Source organism: Mirounga angustirostris, unplaced genomic scaffold (genome assembly GCF_029215605.1).
Source record: "Mirounga angustirostris isolate CCGP_5_RB_7025 unplaced genomic scaffold, mMirAng1.0.hap1 SCAF_7, whole genome shotgun sequence".
NCBI lineage: Eukaryota > Metazoa > Chordata > Mammalia > Carnivora > Phocidae > Mirounga > Mirounga angustirostris.
In genome coordinates, this window is record NW_026991715.1 from 80850183 (window position 1) to 80873022 (window position 22840).

Genomic DNA, 22840 nt, shown 5'->3' on the forward strand with positions numbered 1-22840 from the left:
GGAAGAAAAAGGACAAGGCGTAGAATAGGGGGAAATATCATTTTCAGCATTGAGTTTATTTTCACAAAGAAACTCCTTTCCATTTCTCTTCTGAGTGGTAAAACGTTATGAGGATGCAGGCTCTGGCGACATTATCCCTCTCTCCTTGAAATACACCCTCTTGTGTCTCTCATCTGTCCCTATGTCAAAGCTCCCTAGCATTTGAACCCCTTATTGAGAGCCCTCCACCTGCATTGAAGTCAAACTCTCTTGCCCTCTTTTTCAACCCATTTGCAAGGACTTCTGGTTTTGCCCCAAGACCTAGCTCTTTTACATTTATAGACAGATACTCTTAATTTTGCACTTTGGATTACTTTGTCCTAGGTATTTTTCTACTAGAGAAAACTGGACCTTTTAAGCACAGCACATACATAAATTTCAACACCCATTACTCCTACCTTGCTTGAAAATATATATATACACACACATATATGTATATATATATATATATACACATACATGTATGTATGTATATATTCAGAACCTAATAGTTGGCTCTCATCTTTAATAAAATTTGTGTTGTGGAAATTTTATTCTAAATAATTAATGTATTTGTTTTATAGAACATGTACACCTACTATTTTGCTATATATACATTAGCAACACAGTTCTAGAACCAGCTGTCTACTGTTATATGAGATTTAATCAAGTTTATTTGGCTTATTAACAAACATACTCTCTCCTTCCACCTCATGGTCTCACCCTTTGTTTTTCCATTCTTTTGTCCTCATCCAAATCTCTAACATGATCTTTGAAAGAGTTACTTCATAATTTTTCCAACTAAATGAAATGTGTGCTAATTCTTTTAGCCCTTCCATGAACAATAAACAGTGAAAAATTCAAAATGCAAAGACCAGTATTTTGAAACAAGTAATAAAAATAGAAAGTAGACATATAACTTCAAATCTGATGATGAAAAATTGACTGTATATATATGTATGTATATATGTAAGTTTGTGTGTGTGTATATATACATATATATGTATAGCTTAAAGATTTAAGTCTTCCAGATATTACTACTTTTAAAAGGGCTTTTGTACTTTTTGTTTACACATCATTATATAGGGGAGGATGACTGAAATTTGGCTTTTTTCATTTTTCAGAAACATTTATCAAAACATATTAAAAAATACGTAACACACAAAACAGAAAATAGATATTTTAATATATTGTTACCTTCACTTCCATTAGAATACATTCATGGCACTTGACCTCTAAAATTTCTTTGCTATTCCTTCTATTTACATGTAGCTATTCACCTCTCAGAGGTTAGCAATGTTAAGAATGATTATTAACAACAATAATTTACTTACTGATTTTCCTGAGAATAGGATTAAATATCCAAAACTAAATTTATAACTACATTTTGTTGATATTTTATATTTCACTTTGTTATCTGAAAATGGAAACCTGGAACTTTATGATGTAATCTTAGAATCTCTAAGTAAATTTGGAGTAAAACTGAACCTCAAGTCATCATACTTCATAATAATCAAGGCACATAATTTCCTATGTACTTATGTAGTTAAAATTTTATTATGTATCTAAATATCCAATGTAAGTCAATTTTGTCTAAAGACCTGATACCAATAAGCTTTCACCAGTTACTAAGAAAATCACTGTTTATTAGTAAAATAAAGTTTTATCTAAGAAAATTATCATATTTAAGTTAGATTTTAGTATCTAAAATTTTAATTAACAGTATTGGTAAATTAAATGGATTCTTATCATCACTTATTTTAATTTATTCTACCTATATTTTTAGTAGTAGTTTCTACTTCCTATTAGAGGGAGAGTCCTGCATTAGGCTATATTGTTAAAATTAAGTTTTTAACTATAATTACAACTAATTTTATGAACAATGGTAAGTTGTAATTGTGTAACTTTCATCAATTAATTAATTGATTCAACTTTAATGGATTAATTAAATTCACCTCTCAGGATTTCTCTTTCCTTATCTATAAGAGAAGGTCACTAAACTACATATATTATCCTTAAGGTCTCTTCCAGTTCCAACATAAAATAATAAAGAGCCAAATTATATAAATTTATACATTTACAGACTTTTAAAACAATTTCAAAACAGCCTTATAAAATATGACAGTTCTATATTGTAAAACTGTGAATTACTACAATTTACTTTTCTCTGAATCTTACTGATTCAGTTCTAAGATATACTTATTTTATAAAGACTTCTTAGGATGTGTTAAAATAAGGCCAAAATCAAAATACTGCATTTGAGTTTAATAAATATAATTAGTAATGATTACATAACTTTTTGCAAATGCAGATAAATCCCTTATCACAAAATGACATAAAGCCAGTGTTTTTACTGAATATGTAAATCTATCTGGGAAATATTTAACATCTGATCTTTGAGGAGAATTCCTTTCAAATACATTTAATTTCAGTGAAAAAGCAGAGTTTTGATTTTTCTTAAAAACAACTTTTGAGTGTAACAGATAATTATACATATTAATTGATTTTAGGTTTAAGGAGGAGGTCCCATTCATAGTGGTATGCTCTCATTTAAACTCTCCTTTCATGAAGTCATGGTATTCTGATCATCAGCAAAGTTGTTAAAGTAGAAAATTCTTTTTTTTTTTTTTTTAAAGATTTTTATTTATTTATTTGAGACAGAAAGAATGAGAGACAGAGAGCATGAGAGGGAGGAGGGTCAGAGGGAGAAGCAGACTCCCCGCCGAGCAGGGAGCCCGATGTGGGACTTGATCCTGGGACTCCAGGATCATGACCTGAGCCGAAGGCAGTCGCCCAACCAACTGAGCCACCCAGGTGCCTAAAGTAGAAAATTCTTAACACTGATCAAAACAGACGAGTGGCAGGACTATAACAGCACCACTGCTAGAACAATGAAACCAGGAGAAAAAAGTGGAATACAATGCGAAGTGAGCAAAAATCAGCTACTGATGCCTGAACGAACCTTTATGGTAATGAAAAGACTGGAAATGAAGCTTAAAATTAATTAAAATTATTTTGCCTGGTTTCTCAAGAATAGAACTTTAGTGATTGGTCTAATGCTTAAAAGAGGCAGTGGAATTTAGGTTTGTTTACATTGTTTTGTTTGTTTACATTTTTAGAATATACGTCTTTACAACATGATTTTTCTTATTAGAAATATGGTTTTGTGAGATAGAATTGTGGAGCACAACCAAAAAAGTATCTGGAGAGGCTGACTTGGGTTTTAACAAAATCTGAGGCAGTCTTGTAATTTATAAAAACACAAGTTCTATGGTTAAGATGGAAAGTACATGTTGAAAATATTTCCGAAACCTAATATGATATTTTGTGTTGTGACATTCCAAAGAGCACTAAGTATTTCTAATCTCACTTGAGGAATAAGTTATTAGAATTCAATTAATACTCAAAGTCTAGTTATTTGATTTAGAGATTGGGGTTCATTCCAATCCAGTGTTTGATTAACTGATGGGCAATAGCTCGGCTTGGTGGCACAAAGAATGCCTGCTGCTTCCCTTTGGTCAGAACATCCACAACCTAAAATACACCATAATAAAATGTATTAGGATTTTAACACTGTCATACTTAAATACTATTTCTATGCTTTTACAATTTAACTAAAATGTGTTGATTTTACAGCGAATAACAGTACAAAGTGACAACATCCATGTTCAACATGCAAAATTTAGTACAGTATTTTTAGTTGATTCAATGAGTTAGTGAATCAATTAAAAAAAAAAATTCCAGAAAGGCATATTCCCTTAATGAAAATAAGGACATGAAAAAGAAAAGTACACACTCCACACTTATTTTCAAAGTAACGTCAACTTTTGCAAGAGGTTCCCTTTTATAAAATTCTAAAAAACACTTAATTTCTACTTTTTGAAGTTGAGTATAAAATAAAAAAATTTTGTTTAGGCAAAGTCAGAAAGGATTTCAGGTCTTCACTACTAATAGTGTATCCATTTGTTTTCTATACAAATACTTTGGGTTAAGCAAAACACAAACAGTAATTTATCTTTCATTATACTACTGAAGGATGACATTTTAAAAAGTTCTTGTGAGTGTATCTTTGCTATATAGTTTTGTTATTCTTGTCCTTAAGCACATTTTAAAATGAACAAGAACTTTTCAAAAATTTTAAGCATTTTTACTATTTTTTGAGAGCTACCTGTTTTAGTGCTGTAAACTAAAATACAAAATGTCTAAGAAAAATCTTCCTGTCTCTCATCTTTGAAATAATGTTTACCTATTTTAAGTCCATTGAAAAGTATCATTAATCTGAAGGAATGGCATTTGAAATTAGAAAATGGCACAGAATCATCAACTAGAAGAACCCCACAGAATGAGTTAACATAGGACACATCAATTACATTGTAATCCATGCATGAGGGGTGGGCCATATGCATTCATTCAACTTGGTGAAAACATGTATCTTTGCTGCATGCCCAAACTGATACAGTCAGAGAACAATCAATAGAAGAAGGAAATTAAATTGAACTTCACCTGTTCTCTAGTGAACCAGCGGGCATCCTCTATTTCATTCTTGTCAACTTTAATTTCTGTAGACACTGCCACAGCTAAGCAACCAATCATTAAGGAGGAGGGCATTGGCCATGGCTGACAAGAGACATACTGAACATGGCCAACTTTGACTCCGCTTTCCTCTTCTACTTCTCTCCGAACAGCATCTTCTATTGTCTCTCCTAATCAAATGGGGCAAAAGAACAAGTAGCTGATGAACATGCCTTGGACATTTTGTGCTCCGAATGGTTCAAACATTTGGAAATCACTTTGGACAGAAACCCAATTCAAAGAATGAGAAAGCAGAAGCCTAAAACTAGACTGGAATTAAAAAAAAACATTATTTCTTAAAGTATATGACCATAGACATAATCAAAATGCCGGAAAACTTTTCTTGAAGGTCCAAATTTTTTGATTAGAGTGTAAAAATGGTAACATCTACAACTATCCAGCACCTGCTATTAGCTAAACACTATGCAAACATTTTATGTATTATCTCATTTATGTATTATCACTAAATAGTTACAAATCATTCCAAGATTTTTATAAATGGCTAGCCTTCTCCTTACTAAAATTTTGAAATTTTTTATGTTGTCAAACAATTATTGCAGATAACTTTTCTCAAAAAAAGTTAAAACTAAACACTAAAAGTTTAAAAAACACTTAAGATGAAACAGTATTTTTTCTTTCTAAATGATTTTTTTCTTCTAGATGACTATTGACTCAGGTATGGTAAAGTATAGTGCCTAGAAATGTACTTTTTATTTCTGATTTGTTGGAATTGAGAATCAGAATAAAGGCAATGGTTTGTAAATTTACCTGAAAGTTTAGAAATATTTTATTATTTAAATACAGCTTTTTATTTCAAATAGATTGCTCTATTTCCTATATTAAAATTAACAACTTATGTTCACCAAAAAAATATAGTGGAAAGGTAAGTCACAGACTGGCGTTAAGATATTTGCAAGACCATAGCTAAAGAGTAGCATATAATACGTTCTACAAAACTCCTAAAATGAGAAAAAAGGATAAACAACCAAACAAAATTAGGCAAAGAATATAAACATGTAAAATTCAGAGAAAATGAAAATCGGATGCCTAAAACATATGTGAAAAAGATGCTCCATCAGCAGGGAAATGAAAATGAAAACTACAATGACACTATTTCATAACTATTGGAATGGCAAATTATAAAGTATGAAAATCCTAACTTGGTGAAGATGTGGAACAATAAAACATTTCATGTGCTGTTAGAAATAGTGTAAATTGGTAGGGACACTTCAGAGAGCAACTTGGCAATGTCTACAAAAGGTTAGGATGCTCATATCCTACGAGCTAACAATTCTACTCTCAAGTATATACCCTTGATAACTCTTGCAAATGTGCACAAGGAGTAGAATAAGAATATTCTTTGCAGTGTTGTTTGCAAATGCAAAAACTGATATAAACTAATTGTCTAACAACAGAATGGATGAATTGAAGAGTATTTATAAATAAAATGGTACATAGCAGTTAAAAAAAACGGCCTAGAGTTATTAGAGACAGCATAGTGATTAAGAGCATGGACTCAGCCAAACTGCCCAGGTTTGCATCCCTGCCCTATCACTGATTAGCTGTTTGATCTTGGGCAAGTGAGTCAGCCCCTGGACCTTAGTGCCCTAGCTGTAAAACTGCTGTAATAGTACCTACTTTATAAGGCTGTATGAGGGTCAGATGATTGAGTATCTGGAAAGCCTTCAAAACAGAGTGTGGCACAAAGTATGTTTAGTACTACTATTATCAATGCAGATTAATACTGGAAGTTAAGATTAAACATGTATATTATCACTTATTCCACAGATATTTATTGAACTCCTACTACATATAAGGCACTGCTCTAAGGGTGTGGGCTACAATGATGAGTGAAATAAAGTCCCACCCCTATGCAACTTACTTTCTGGTATGAGCAGATAATAAATGAGTAGATAGATAAATAGATACATACATACATACATCAAATAATAAATACAGAGATACATTCATACATACATACATGTCAGGTGGTAATGAGCACTATCGGGAAAAATCAGGCAGGATGACAGAATTATGAATGCAGGGTATGATGCTAACTAATGTATTTGGGGCTATCTGGGAAGACCCCTAAAAGGTGACACAGTTGGGTCTAGTAAAGAAGAAAGTGAGGTGTAAGTCATGCAGATACTTTGGTAATAGCAATACATGAAAGAGGAAATGCTGAATTTTTAAAACAGACAAAATTATTCTGCTAGTAAAAACAAATATTATATCACTTAAAATATACAGAAAATATTTAAAAATACCCCAGTTTCATAGCATGATAATTTGTCAAATGCTGTCTAAAATTTTTATTTGGAAATTATAAGTTAAAGGAAGATTATTATTAAAATTATTAAGAAAAGGCTTACCAGGTTCAATAAATCCAGCAAGGCAAGTAAACATGCCTGGGGGAAATCTTTCCTGCCTGCCTAAAAGACATTTGGTCCCATCTGGATGAATAACTTGCATGATTACAACTGGATCTGTTTTTAAAAAAATCAGATGAATGAATGATAGGAAAAAATAATTTAGACTCATTGTGTAAAGTCACTGTCAAATAATATAATAAAAGGCTTATCTCCTATAACAACAAGACTCTTGTCTAATTATGAGATTGTTTCTTTCTGCCTGATGACAGAATATTTCAGGGAAATTGCATAGAGTATTGTACACTAAAGGAAGACCAATTTTGTCTTCTTCTTAATAGAAACACTTGGGCGCCTGGGTGGCTCAGTTGGTTAAGCGACTGCCTTCGGCTCAGGTCATGATCCTGGAGTCCCGGGACAAGTCCCGCATCGGGCTCCCTGCTGGGCAGGGAGTCTGCTTCTCCCTCTGACCCTCCTCCCTCTCATGCTCTCTGTCTCTCATTCTCTCTCTCTCAAATAAATAAATAAAATCTTAAAAAAAAAACAAAACACTTATTATATATTTATGGTATGCTAGGCATATATTTTAATTATAAAAAAGTTAAAGTATTTTTTTAATGATTTTATTTATTTGACAGAGTGCTTTAAAGAGAGAGAGCACAAGCAGGGGGAGCTGCAGGCAGAGGGAGAGGCAGGCTCCCTGCTGAGCAGACGCTTAATGACTGGGCCACTCAGGCACCCCCACAGTATTATATGGCATGAAGAAAATACAAATTTTACAATAGTAAATGTGAATTTTCCTCTCCCTTCCAACCCAATCCTGAACAAAAGTTTTTATTTTTTAAAATATTTTATTTATTTATTTAATTGACAGAGAGAGAGAGACAGAGAGAGAGGGAACACAAGCAGGGGGAGTGGGAGAGGGAGAAGCAGGCTTCGCACTGAGCAGGGAGCCCGATGTGGGGCTCGATCCCAGGACCCTGGGATCATGACCCGAGCTGAAGGCAGTCGCTCAACCAGCGGAGCCACCCAGGCACCCCCTGAACAAAAGTTTTTAAAAGCTAATGTGGCTCTATGACTAAGTTTAAGCCATTAAAAAGATAAAATTTAAATTAAATAAGTTTATTTCCCAGAAGTCATTAATGCAGTGAATTCTCCTTACTAGAGCATGACTGAAAACAGGAATCAAATGTAAAAGGCTCCTGAGCAGTGAAACCAGGTATCACAAAGCCATGCATTTTACTCTCAGGAGACTTCTTCAGGTATTGCTCAGTTTATCTATTATTTTTTCACAAGTTTTAAAGGATTAGGTTCTCAGATTTCCAAACCTACAGAAGACTCCAATGCAGCAATTAGAAGGAGAGAAGGTATAGGCAGACAACAGCAGTGATGTAAAGCTAGCTCCACACTGTATTGCTTTGGTGATGCCTTGAACAGGCACTGAACTGTTGGGGTATTTTTTTTTTTTTTTTTTTGTCTCTGCACTAAGTGGACCCAGAATGGTAGACTTTTGAAATCATGTATTTTAACACATCAAATTCATATTGATTAACTCAGAGTTAAGAAATGGCTAATTAGGGATGCCTGGGTGGCTCAATCAGTTAAGCATCTGCCTTTGGCTCAGTTCATGATCCAAGGGTACTGGGATCGAGCCCCGCATCAGGCTCCCTGCTCAGCAGAGAGTCTGCTTCCCCTCTGCCTGCAGCTCCCCCTGCTTGTGCTCTCTCTCCCTGACAAATAAATAAAACCTTAAAAAAAAAAAAAAAAGGCTAATTATGTACAATGTCCCTTACTTAAAAGTCATGAAACCATATACTACTTTAATACTTATAGTCTTAAGTTATATTAAATATGCTTTTAATAAAAAGGTAAACCCCTCAACAACTCAAAACCTTGTCTTCCCAGAATGTCTTATTCCCTAAGATTCCAGATGGCTGAGATTTCACTATAAAGGAAAAGGCTTACCAACTCTTGGATATGATGTATTGTGAACACCATGGAGGCTAGGACAGTCTTCTTTTAAGCATACTCTTTTGTAGCCGCCTTCTTCAATTTTAGTTGCACTTCCACAGGTTGGGCAGAACTTATATCGACTGTGCCAGGCAAGAACAGATCTTGCTTGAGCTACAACCCCTTTAAGAAAAGCATAAAAAGTTTTAATTCTGTGATAAACTGTAAACAAATTAATATCAAAGTAAAATGTTCACAAGTCAAGGCATACACTATATTTTCTGAATAGCAACATAATCAAGAATTTTTGTATTCCTCTTTTTATGATGTATATTTCTTTTGAAGTAAAATATTTAATCCAAAGATGACATGAAAATTTGATTTAACTTTAATTTGAACTAATCAAATATAACTCTCATATAAGATAGATGTCAGCACACCTATCTTATATACTAAATTAGCTCAGGCTTTTACTACAGGTGATTTTTAAATTTTGGATACACAAGATTCTAGTGTATAGTGATTTTACAAATCCTGACTTTACAATAGTGACGTTTATAAAAATACACTATGCAGCGGGGCGCCTGGGTGGCTCAGTTGCTTAAGTGACTGCCTTTGGCTCAGGTCATGATCCTGGGGTCCTAGGATCGAGTCCCACATCGGGCTCCCCTGCTCTGCAGGGAGCCTGCTTCTCCTCTCCCTCTGCCTGCCACTCCCGCTGCTTGTGCTCTGTCAAATAAATAAAATCTTAAAAAAAAAATACACTATGCAGCCACTTCCTGATTTAGACTTGGACTATAAAGAAAATATTAATAGGAAACTGCAGGAATTCTCCTTTCCTGGGTGCCTAAACCACTACTGCTCCATGTCACTGTGAAACATACCTGTTTACAACTGGAAACTGCATAGAATATTAATAAAATACTCTATTTATAACATTCATGGTTAACTTTATTCATGAAAAAAATGCCTACTAGAATAAATCTTACAATATATATATACTTTGGCTATAGCCTTTACCCTGGTACTTTAAAAAAGAATATGGCCTGACCAGAAATGTTATAATTGAAGCAATAAAACTAGAAATGTTACATATGCATTTGCCTGACAAACTTGTTCTCATTAAAATACATTATTTGGTTTAAGGATTTTTGGAAAAAAAAAAAAAGCAAAATAACCACAAAAAACAATAACAATGTTTTAAACTGCAAAAAACAAAATAAACCATACATAAAAACAAATTAATACTGAAATTCAACAAACCATAGGCAACATTAAATATTTCCCTGCTATGTTACCTTGTAATACGTAATTTATGCTATCTACATTATTTCAATATTGTTTCAATAAGAAAGTTAATATTTATTGAGTACCAACTATGTGTGAAGCATCATGCAAATAGCTTTATATGTATCATTTATTTATTTATTTATGAAGAACAAAACAGGTATATTTCTATTGGACTACCTGATACAGACGGCAGTGTGGTATGGATGGATAGTATGAATGACAAATAATACAAATATATTTTATGTGAAATAAATAAAAATATTTACATAGCTCAATGGGTTACTTCATTTAATGTTTAGAGCAATCCTATGATGTAGGTACTATTATTATCCTCTGTTTCTAGAGTAGGAAACTGAGGCACAAAGAGGTTAACTGTGGAAGTTTACCAAGCAAGTGAATAAAAGGGCCTCAGTTTTCTTACTAGTAAAAAGAGAGAGAGATCCTTTTGATCTTAAAATTATAGCTACAAAGAAAATATATTTTCTTAAAAAGTGCAATGTTTTCTCCATAGATGTGGAGAATAAAACATACCAATCCAGACTCTGGGATGAGATAATCTAATCATTCTCTGGAAGGGCCCACCACACATCTCCTAAGGGAAGGTGGACATTGACAAGTGACCCCTTCCTTACCTCCCATTAACTTTCAGTCTACCATAATTAGCTTATATTCCTTCCACTCCATTGATACCCCTCTTGTCAAATTCATCAACAGCTTCATATTACCAAAACGAAAGATCCTTAGAAAAAATCTTTGTCTATCTTATTCAAATTCTCAACAGCATTCAATATATGTAATGTAATGTAATGAAGGGGGGGAAATCCGAGGGGGAGAGGAACCATGAGAGACTGTGGACTCTGAGAAACAAACTGAGGGTTCTAGAGGGGAGGGGGGTTGGGGGATGGGTTAGCCTGGTGATGGGTATTAAAGAGGGCACGTACCGAATGGAGCACTGGGTGTTATATGCAAACAATGAATCATGAAACACTACATCAAAAACTAATGATGTAACGTATGGTGATTAACATAATAATAATAATTAAAAAAAGAAATACCCTGCTCTCTGATTTTCATGAGCATATTCTCCTGTTTTCTTCTTACCTTATGGCCACCTTTGATGGCTCCTCTTTTTCTACCTGACCTCAAAATTTAGGGGGATTCAGGTATGATTCTGAGGCTTTCTTGCTTGCTCTTAACTCTCTCAGTTTCCTGAGATTTAAATATCACCTTCACGTTGATGACTCCCATATGGGTAACTCTAACTCACACCTCTCCTCTGTGTTCCAGATTCTAATATCCTTCTCTAAAACCGAACATGCCCAAAACTAAAATCGATTTATTTACTTCAAGTCTGTCCTGCTTCCCTTGCTCAAACTGTCACCCTATTTTATCAAGAAATAGTATCACTATCCACCAAATTACTAAAGTCTCAAACCTAGCAATCATTCTTGATCTTTTCTTTCATTATTATAGACCCCATACCCAATCCATCAACAAGTGCTGATGATTTTCTAAAAATATACCTTGAACGTACCCTTTTCTCCATCTCTACCATTGTCACCTTAATTCAGGCTGTACTCCAGGTTACTATCATCTCTCCCTCACTTATAATAGTCTCAACCTACTGATCAAGCCCTGTCAGTTTTACCTCCAGAACATCTCAAACTCTCCCCTTTTCTCCATCAACCCAATCCACTGCAACCTTTTACCTTAGCTACTGTAATCTCAAATCCCCTCTTAACAAGACTTCTGATTTCATATTTAATTACCTAGAATTCATGATCTACAAAGCAGGAAGAGTGACGGTTTTTGTTTCTTTTTAAACCATAGGTTGGGTTACAACATTTAAATGGAATTTAGAATAAAACCACGGCATACAGGGCCTCACATGAACTAGCATACCCTGCAACAGAAAATAGTCAAGGTCTTTGACATCATGCTCAGTGTATAGCAGGTGCTCAATAATTACTCACTGAAGAATCAAATAAAACAAGCATGCATTAGGATTAACTCTGGGGAAACTAATTTTGGCTGATTAAAACTGCTGTAACTGCTCAGGAGAGTAGTCCCCTAGAATGAGAACTTTAGGAAAGGTCTAATGAAGACAGCCTAATTTCATTGCTTACTGAAAAAAGTGTGCCTCCTAGAAAATGAAGATACGATGTATAACTCCAACCCAGTTCCAAAAACCAGATTACCACCAACAGGTAATTATTACCAACAGGTAAACCATGTTCACTTCTTACCAGCTTCTTTTTCTTTCAATTGCAGAAGAGCAGGCATTGGAGGATGAAGAAAGTAACAATTTTCATGTCTTTGCTTAAATTCTTCGGCAGCAACAGGATCTATACCTAGAGCAAACCAGGCAACCAACCCATCTTCTTCTTCTCTTGGGACTTCTCCAGTATAATTCAAAGACTCTTTCTTCATTTCAAGTTCTACTCCAAGAAAAACCAAGGTGATCTTTTCACGCTGAGCCAAATAATTTTTTATATCTGTGTAGTTCAGCTGACAAAGCCTGACTTCTGGCTGTTGGAAACTTTCTTTATTGCCACCTAGAGTAACTAGGGGATTTAAATCTGAGAAAAGGATATAAACTGTGGCTGGATGGCTTTCTTTAGCTAGTAGCCAGTCAGAATTATTTCTTTTTTCACTTTTTCGGTCTAATAGTGTTTTGCTAAAATAATTTTCACATTCTTCCACTTCATTAGTTAGGAACCAAGGCTTCATCCCACCTTTAGCATTAGCTAGTAAGTTAGTTATATGCTTATAACCCCAAAATTTAGCAATATCCAGTGCAGTCTGCCTTGATTTATTGACAATGGATCTGTCACACCTATAGATGGAAAGAAAAATAAAATAGGAAATAAACATTTTCTTTAATATTTATTACAATAAAATATTTCCAGATGCACTTGATGGCCCCTCTAATGATTATTATGTAGATTTTTTTAAGTACATAATTTACTAATGGGAAGGTTAAAAGAAATAATCATAAATGATGAAAAGTTAGAGATAGTAGATATTTAACATTTCTGGAGAATTATAAAATAAAAAACAGTAAGTTTCATGTGTTATAAAAAGAAATTAAAATTTTACGAGGGGTTCTTGATAGTTATAGTGGGTAGATCTACATTTTCTATTTGGGAGAAAAAGATTAGACTAACTCATAAAATTTGCTTTGCTATTAAGTATGAAGGATTTATCCCTCAATAAAAGAAGTTAAAAGCTTTTAGTTAGATACTATGCTATGTTTTTATATAATGAAACTGGTCAATGAGTTATTTACAAGCCCAATGATATAAATATGGCTACAAGAAAAATTTAAAAGGAAATATGTAACCCAGAAATTAAACCAGAGCCCTTCAAGTAGTAGTGCCTAAAATGTTTACCCTTTCTCAAGTAGAAGTTGGACAACATCTGGGTGCCCATTCCTTGCAGCATACATTAAAGCAGTCCAGCCATTTTCAGAAGTTTCATTGAGAAGAGATGGGGAATGACTGAGGATTACTGTTAACCTGGCAATATCTCCTTCTGCAGCTGAAAGGTGAAGCTGGGAAATTATTTCTTGCTTTGGGGTTCTTTTTATAGAAGACATTCTTCCTTAAAAAGAGGAAAATAGAAAAAAAAACCCTCATTTGCAATTGCTCTTTGTTCAATGGTGGAACATTATCTGAATACAGGTGTAATTAGGATAGTTATAGTTTTTAAAGGTATATACTCTTCAAAAGGTAATTAGTACTCAACTGTCATCACAGCATACCTTTAAAAATTGTCTTAAACATAATTTAAATTTTAAATATAATTCACCATGGGATGCATAACATAATGTATAAAGAACTTTGGTAATAAAGATGGGGGGGCATATCCTTGAGAATGGGTGTCAGGTAACAAACATTACAAAGAGGAGGTATCTGAAGTAGACTAGAGGGATTTCACTATAGATCAGGGAAATGAGGGGAGTTAAAGCAGAAGTCAGAGGTTTTTTAGCAGATGACTAGTATTCTCTTAGATTCTATGGTACCAGAGACAGGTGTCTGCCCTTAGGAAAATTATGATCCTTACAGCTGACTATTCAAAACTTGTGTTAAATCTGCGTTGGTGGTATAGTGGTGAGCATAGCTGCCTTCCAAAACTTGTGTTAAGTTTCACATGAAAGCAATTTATTGCTTTCCCATGCACAATTAATTCTACAGTCCATCTGGGATTGATTTTTGTTCATAGTGTGAAGTAGGGGCAAGATACATTTTTATCCCAGTGGATAATCCATATGACTTGGCACCATTCTTGAAATTACCATTTGTTCCATTGCACTGCAGTTATCATCTTTGTCATAAATCAGATGACCATATATTTTGGATCTATTATTGAACACTGTTCATTTGGTCACTTTGTCAAAATTTGAATCCAAGAAGCTTTTTAAACCATTAATTTTGTCTGCTTTGTTACTCGCTTGTTTCAGTAAGGAAAAAATATAGAAAATATGTTTCATACCTCTTCATAAATGTTGTCTCAACGTGGATTGAAAGTGGTAGGGCACAAACTGATCTATTCTTTGTGGAAATGGTTCATGCTTAAGTTGTCTATGAGAACAAAGTATTTTTTTTAAGGCATGAATTTTTGTTTAGTGAAATGCTATTTAAGATTGATTTGGGATTCTAACTAGGTTTCTATTATTCTAAGCAATAAGATATTTAGGCTATTTAGAAAGGTTATAATCCACACATTTTGACTGCTCTTATCTTTAGTATTCTCACACTGCAATTTGGCTGATCAATTATATAGTAGAGGGAGTATGAACAAAATTTAGGGAAAAATGGGCTGAAAAAATTGTTCACCTTTCCTGATTTTATCTTTCTGCTACTTATAAAAAGGTCAAATTTGACTATACACAAAAGGGGAGGTGGGTAGGGGAATGGGTGAAATAGGTGATGGGGATTTAACAGTATACTCAGGATGAGCACTCAATAGTGTATAGAATTGAATTACAATATTGTACACCTGAAATAATATAACACTGTTCATTATATTGGGATTAAAATAAAAGGCTTAAAAAAAAACTACTCACAGGAATGGTGAAAATATGTTTATAATTTAAATTAGGGGGAGTGACTTCTATATTAGAAAACTATTTCTTTACTGTAGAATTTCCTTCACTGTTCTGTTCATATTGAGATTTCTAAATGCTTTACAAATATTATCAATTACAAAACTACAGCTTTTCAGGACTTGATTTTGAATCATTGCTGTATACTGACTCATGTATAGTATCCCCTCCAAGTTGCCTTTCCCTTGAATTGATTTTCCACAAAATATCACACTGGTTCTTCAGGTAGGTTTACTTTAAGCAGTATTTTACTGTCTCATGTTCTGAGGTCATAGTCATTTCTTCACCCTCCCCACAGGCCACTCCACAGGACAAAGTGCAAAACTGTCCTCCAAAAATAAAGTACTGTTCACTACCTCCAGTGCAATTCTTATGCATACAGTATTCTCAGGAGAAAGGCAGTGAAAAATGTGTACTTTCTCCCTTAGCTTTTTTTTTTTTTTTTTTGGCAGCATAGCCATCTAGAAACAACCATTTCTCATTACAGAGAATCACACAAAATCTGCAATCCAGCTCTACTGCTGGATTTACTTTTTCATTTCTCATTGACAGGTTCTCCACAAGGTAAGGATCCGAAGGCAGGATGAGGTGATTCACTTAGCAAAATGCTGCCCCTGCTTTCCAAAGGGAACAGAGAGCATTCTGAGAGGTCCTTTAACCAAACCACATCCACCTTTACCGATGTGTACTGGGGGCCCATGACTTGCTCAAGGTCACATGGTTCAAGAAACAGGGCAGAGTTCAAATACGGCTGTCAGTGAAGTCGCTGACCATTATTGAACGAATTCCATGTCCTTCGGGATTCGAGGTGGCCATTTAACAAGTCAAGCGCCACCTACGCAAGGTCTCTCCAAACATTTAAATGCCTTGAGAGTTTACTTTGTCACTACTGTGAGACTCCTTCTTTTAAAGGTGAATCTTAAACGCTGAAGTAGCCCTTCGTTTTCCCCACCTCAAGGACTGGGCTCTAACGCCACTAGCAGCCCATGGGCTGCGCCCCCTACCCTCTCCCGGGAGCCAGAGCTACCAGCCCACAGCTCCCGCCCCTGCACCCTCACCGCATCCGGAGGCTGAGCCAAACAACCCAGCATGGCCAGGCCAACAGCGCTGAGATCAAAAACACTGAGAACTGGTCACCCAACCCAGGGAGGGCACGGGGCCGACTAACCAGTCGTTGCTGTTACTAAGCCAAAGGTGACCAGAGTAGAGAAAAGCAGGATATAGACGCAAGACCCGGAAACCCCACTCTCACTCTTCCCGGCGCCGGACTCAGTCTTCCTGACTTCCGGCGGAGGTTCGCTGTCCTCGAACGGTTCTATGGGAAATGTAGTTTGACTGTCATAAATTGTGCGCGATCCGTGAAGGGGCGGGGCTTGGGGGGCGCGGGGAGGTGAAGGCGTTCGGGAACCTTGGCGGGAGGTCCAGGATGTGAGGTCCAGCATCTTCGCGGTGAGTGAAAGGCTGGTTTTCCTTACCGGTCATACCGAGACGTGTGAAGTGTGGTAAGGCCGCGGAAAACTGTTGGTCTGTGGAAGCGGTTTTTAAGTTTCACACCCAGTCCGCTAACCTCTGTTTTATGGTCCGATGCAGTGTTATGTTCAAAGCATTCTTTCACCTGCAATATTGGCTGGGCCAACCACAGTGCGTGACTCTAAAACATTTGTGCACCTCTAAACCTAAACTCGTCATGTGCAAAATGGTACCATGTATTGATGCCTCCTTCATTTAATCGTCCTTTAAAAAGTATATATCAAGTGCCCACAACACCTCGTTGGGTTATGCGGTTGAAAGAGGATAATGCATTCAAAGCTCTTATAAAGTTTAGAACTTAGAGTTAGTACTCACAACACAATTATTATTCGTGCTGTTATTTCACTTCCTATGCTTTCAAATTCCAAAATCTAAAGTTACGTGAGTCCGAGATTACAAAGCTAGGTGTTGGTAGTCTCCTAGACCAGGGCTTTTTTTCCTTACCAAACTGCCACCTTGGCAATCAGCAAGTTGAGTCAGCTAAGGCTGACCATTGCTTCCTGACTGAATTTGAGACTCTGGAAGCTTTTTCTTCTCACAGTGAAGTTATGTATACTTGCCGGCATTGTGCTTTCATTACTGCTTTTTTATTTTTAATTTATTTTAATTTTTTAAGGTTGTTTGTTTATTTATTTTTTAGTAATCTCTACACCCAGTGTGGGGCTTGAACTCACTACCCCAAGATCAAGAGTTGCATGCTCTTCTGACTGAGCCTGCCAGGCACCCCATTATTACTGCTTTTTAAAACTTTGTCCTATGCTTCTTTCTGTGGGTAGTTATTTTAGTCTCTATTGATTTCAAGGATCAGACAGGAGATCAGAAGTACTAAGTTTTGGTAACTCACTTGAAATATGCAATCTTTGTATGCAAGCATATATTAAATAGATTAGTATAAGGGACACTCATATATTAATCATCTAGCATAAACAATTACAAATATATAGTCATCCCAGTCCTTTGGATTCTTGTGAAGTAAATACCAGACACCATATTATTTTACTGATAAATATTTAAGGGTAAGCTTTTCGGAATTATGAATATATATCTAAAATGTAAAATGTCTCTTAAAAAGAACATAACTATAATATCATTAGTACAATTAAAATTTTAATAATAATTCTGTAATATCATGGAAGACTCATTCAATGTCAAATAGAATTGTCTCAAATTTTGTTTTATATATTTTACAGTTGATTTGCTTAAATCAGTCCTAAACAAAGTTTTCACATTACATTTGAAGTTTTTAGATCTATGGGTTCCCCTATAATTTTTTCTTGCAGTTTATTTGTTTAAGAATAATGATTATCTGCTCTACAGAGTTTCCCATATTCTGAATTTTATAAATTGTATTCCTACAGTGTCTTTTTGCCTGTATTTCTTATAATCAGGCATTATGATGCCCCCAGCTTTGTTTTTCTTTTTCAACATTTCCTTGGCGATTCGGGGTCTTTCCTGATTCCATACAAATTTTAGGATTGTTCCAGCACTTTGAAAAATGTCATTGGAATTTTGATCGGGATGGCATTGAAGGTATAGATTGCTCTGGGTAGCATAGACATTTTAATAATATTTATTCTTCCAATCCATGAGCATGGAAGTTTTTCCATCTTTTTGTGTCTTCTTCAATTACTTTCATGAGCGTTCTGTAGTTCCTAGAGTATAGATCCTTTACCTCTTTGGTTAGGTTTATTCCAAGGTATTTTATGGTTTTTGGTGCTATTGTAAATGGGATCGTTTCTCTAATTTAACTCTTTCTACAGTTGCATTGTTAGTGTATAAGAAAGCAACCGATTTCTGTGTGTTAATTTTGTATCCTGCCACATTACTGAATTGCTGTATGAGTTCTAGTAATTTGGGGGTGGAGTCTTTTGGATTTTCCACATAAAGTATCATGTCATCTATGAAGAGAGAGAGTTTGACTTCTTCTTTGCCAATGTGAATAACTTTTATTTCTTTTTGTTGTCTGATTGCTATTGCTAGGACTTCTAGTACTATGTTGAACAATAGTGGCGAGAGTGGGCATCCTTGTCGCGTCCCTGATCTTAAGGGAAAGGCTCTCAGCTTTCCCCCATTGAGGATGATATTCACTCTAGGGTTTTTCATAGATGGATTTTATGAACTTGAAGAATGTTCCCTCTATCCCTATACTCTGAAGAGTTTTAATCAGGAAGGGATGCTGTATTTTGTCAAATGTCTTTTCTGCATCAATTGAGAGGACCATATGGTTCTCTCTCCTCTCATTAATGTGTTCTATCACATTGATTTGCAAATGTTGAACTACCCTTGCATCCTGGGGATTAATTCCACTTGGTTGTGGTGGATGATCCTTTTAATGTATTGTTGGATCCTATTAGCTAGGATTTTGTTGAGGATTTTGGAATCCATATTCATCAGGGGTATCAATCTGGAATTCTCCTTTTTGATGGCGTTTTTGCCTGGTTTGGGGATTAAGGTAATTCTGGCCTCATAGAATGAGTGGAAGCTTTCTTTCTGTTTCTATTTTTTGAAATAGCTTCAGGAGAACAGGTATTATTTCTTCTTTGAATGTTTGGTAGAATTCCCCAGGGAATCCATCAGGCCCTGGACTCTTGTTTTTTGGGAGGTTTTTGATCACTGCTTCAATCTCATTACTGGTTATTGGCCTATTCATGTTGTCAATTTCTTCCTGTTTCAGTCTCCGGAGTTTATAGGTTTCCAGGAAGGCATCCATTTCATCCAGGTTGCTCACTTTATTGGCATATAGTTGTTGATAATAATTTCTAATAATTGTTTCTATTCCCTTGGTGTTAGTCGTGATCTCTCCCCTTTCATTCATAATTTTATTAATTTTGGTCCTTTTTTTCTTTTGGATAAGTCTGGCTAGTGGTTTATCTATCTTATTAATTCTTTCAAAGAACCAGCTTCTAGTTTCGTTGATCTGATCTATTGTGTTTCTGGTTTCTAATTCATTGATCTCTGCTCTAATCTTAATTATTTCTCTTCTAATGAGCAGCTTAGGCATCATTTGTTGCTTTTTCTCTAGTTCTTTAAGGTGTAGAGTTAGTTGGTGAATTCGGGATTTTTCTATTTTTTTTGAGTGAGGTTGGATGGCTATGTATTTCCCCCTTAGATCCCCCTTGGCAGTATCCCATAGGTTTTGGACTGATATATTTTCATTCTCATTGGTTTCCATGAATTGTTTAAGTTCTTCTTTGATTTCCTGGTTGAACCAAACATTCTTGAATTTGTTTTGTCTTTAGCTTCCAAGTGTTTGAATTTCTTCCAATTTTTTTTTTTGTGATTGAGTTCCAGTTTTAAAGCATTATGGTCTGAGAATATGCAGGGAATAATCTCAATCTTTTGGTATCAGTTGACACCTGATTTGTGACCCAGTATGTAATCTATTCTGGAGAAAGTTCCATGTGCACTCGAGAAGAATGAGTATTCTCTTGTTTTAGGGTGGAATGTTCTGTATATATCTATGAGGTCCATCTGGTCCAGTGTGCCATTCAAAGCTCTTGTTTCTTTGTTGATTTTCTGCTTGGATGATATGTCTCTTGCTGAGAGTGGAGTATTGAGGTCTCCTACAATTAACGTATTGTTATCAATATGACTCTTTATTTTGGTTAACAGTTGGCTTATGTAGATGGCTGCTCCCATGTTGGGGGCATAGATATTTACAATGGCTAGATCTTCTTGTTGGATAGACCCTTTAAGAATGATATAGTATCCTTCTATGTCTCTAACTACAGTCTTTAGTTTAAAATCTAATTTGTCTGATATAAGAATTGCTACCCCAGCTTTCTTTTGAGGTCTTTCGGAATGGAAGATGGATCTCCATCCCTTCACTTTCAGTCTGGATGTATCTTTAGGTTCAAAATGAGTCTTTTGTAGACAGCATATGGATGGGTCCTATCTTTTTATCCCATCTGCAACCCTGTGCCGTTTTATGGGAGCATTTAGGCCGTTCACGTTGAGTGATTATTGAGAGATATGAATTTATTGTCAACATGTTGCCTGTGAAGACCTTGTTTTTATAGATTGTTCCTATAAATTTCTGTTGTATATCACTCTTGGGGTCTTTCTCATTTTATAGAGCCCCCCTTAATATTTCTTGCAGGGCCAGCTTGGTGGTAGCATATTCTTTCAGTTTTTCCCGGTCTTGGAAGCTCTGCATCTCTCCATCCATTGTAAATGACAGCTTTGCTGGATAAAATATTCTTGGCTGCATGTTCTTCTCGTTAATATCCTGAATATGTCTTGCCAGCCTTTTCTGGCTTGCCAGGTCTCTGTGGATAGGTCTGACGTTATTCTGATGTTCATCCCTCTGTCCGTAAGGAATATCTTCCCCCTAACTGCCCTTAAGATGGTTTCCTTGGTTCTAAGATTTGCAAGTTTTACTACTACATGCCGGGGTGTTGGCCTGTTTTCCTTGATCTTGGGAGGGGTCCTCTCTGTCTTTAGGACACAAATGTTTGTTTCATTCCCCAGATTAGGGAAGTTCTCAGCTACGATTTGCTCAAATATATTTTCTAGTCCTCTCTCTCTCTCCACCCCCTCAGGGATCCCAATAATTCTGACATTGGAACGTTTCATTGTGTCACTTATTTCTCTGATTTTATTTTCATGGATTCTGAGTTGTTTTTCCCTGGCCTCCTTTTTTCCTTTCTTATCAATTGGTCTTCTAGATCACTAATTCATTCTTCTGCCTCATTTACCCTAGCTGTTAGATTATTTAGATTAGATTGGATCTCATTGATAGCATTTTTAAGTTCTGCCAATTCAGCTTTCATTTCTGCCCTTAGAGACTCTATGTTGCCATTAATCGATTTCTCCATTCTAGCTATTGTCTTCACAATTGCTACCCTGAATTCCATCTCCGACATCTTGGTTATATCTGAATCCATTTGTAAATTTGTGGCATAAGTCATAATCTCTGAATCTTTCCTATTTTGGGGGTTCCTCCTCCTAGTCATTCTGTTGAGGGGTGGTTGAGGGAATGTATAGAGTCCAAATTATTGACCACAATGCAACCAAGATGCACCTGTTTTATAGGGATCTTAGGGTTGCTGACCTCTTTTTTTCCCAGCCTGTCTTCTGGGGGAAGGGCCTGCCAGCTGTTACTCAGGCAACGCTGTTTGGGGAGAGTTGCCCTGCCCCCTGTGGCGGGGGATGGACTCAGTGAAAACCGGTTTTTTGGCGCTTTTGTTCTCTGGTGGCTTTCCCTGGCGCATCTCTTCCAAGAGTCAGAGCAGAAGAGATCATTTCCAACCCTCTATCTCAGAGCAGAGAGCACAGTCTCTTCTTCAGTGAGCTCTCCAGGCCACACTACCTCTGTTTCTGTCTGTGCTGCTATAAACTGCAGCGTCCTGGGTTGTGTGCCCCTCAGCAGCGCTCGCAGTCTTTGCCTCCAGGTCTGGGCACATCTCTGCCCTTTGTGCTTCTAAAACCGCCAGCCGCCCCCAGTTCACACGCGTGGCCCCGCTGCTACAGGTCCGTCAGGGGGCTGCCCTAAAGTCCTTTCCCGCCGCTACCGGTCTGTTAGTCTGTGCCCTGTCCACAGCATGGGAGGCTATCGCTCACCAGCAGTGTAGGATCCCCATGGCTCCCTCCCCTTCTGTTTATCTTCAGATATCTGCCCGCAGAATCACGGCTCCCTGCTTCATACCTCGAAACCAAATGCCTGTGATACTCTGTTTGTAGAGATCCAGATCTATCTTCTTACATCTCAGGCTGATTTCCTGGGTGTTCAGAGTGGTGTGGTAGATATCCAGCGCAATTCTGGGGTCAGTTGGAATAGGGTCCCCTAATCCGCCATCTTTCCCCTCCCTCCTTATATATTTTTTAAAGATTTTATTTATTTATTTGACACAGAAAGAGAGAAAGCACGCACAAGCAGGGGGAGTGGCAGGCAGAGGGAGAGGGAAAAGCAGGCTCTCCACTGAGCAGGGAGCCCACCGACATGATGCTTGATCTGACCCTGGGATCATGACCTGAGCTGAAGGCAGACACTTAACTGACTGAG

General features: G+C 36.2%; 1 protein-coding gene across 8 annotated transcripts; it reads right to left on the reverse strand.

The window, feature by feature from the left end:
* Positions 1 to 1187: 1187 nt before the first annotated feature.
* NUDT12 (nudix hydrolase 12) lies at positions 1188 to 16602 on the reverse strand. 8 transcript variants are annotated; one of them, XM_064596448.1, is made up of 8 exons: positions 16365 to 16589; positions 14694 to 14782; positions 13592 to 13798; positions 12446 to 13035; positions 8925 to 9092; positions 6963 to 7076; positions 4522 to 4721; positions 1188 to 3552 (listed from the first exon to the last, which is right to left on the reverse strand). In XM_064596448.1, exons 2-8 carry the CDS (start codon positions 14699 to 14701, stop codon positions 3442 to 3444), a joined length of 1398 nt encoding a protein of 465 aa, XP_064452518.1. In that variant the 5' UTR covers positions 14702 to 14782; positions 16365 to 16589; the 3' UTR covers positions 1188 to 3441. The 8 variants fall into 8 exon arrangements, with proteins under 8 accessions (XP_064452518.1, XP_064452520.1, XP_064452519.1 ...); XM_064596450.1 differs by having other exon boundaries at positions 13592 to 13802; XM_064596449.1 differs by having other exon boundaries at positions 16475 to 16585.
* Between the last annotated feature and the right edge of the window lie 6238 nt (positions 16603 to 22840).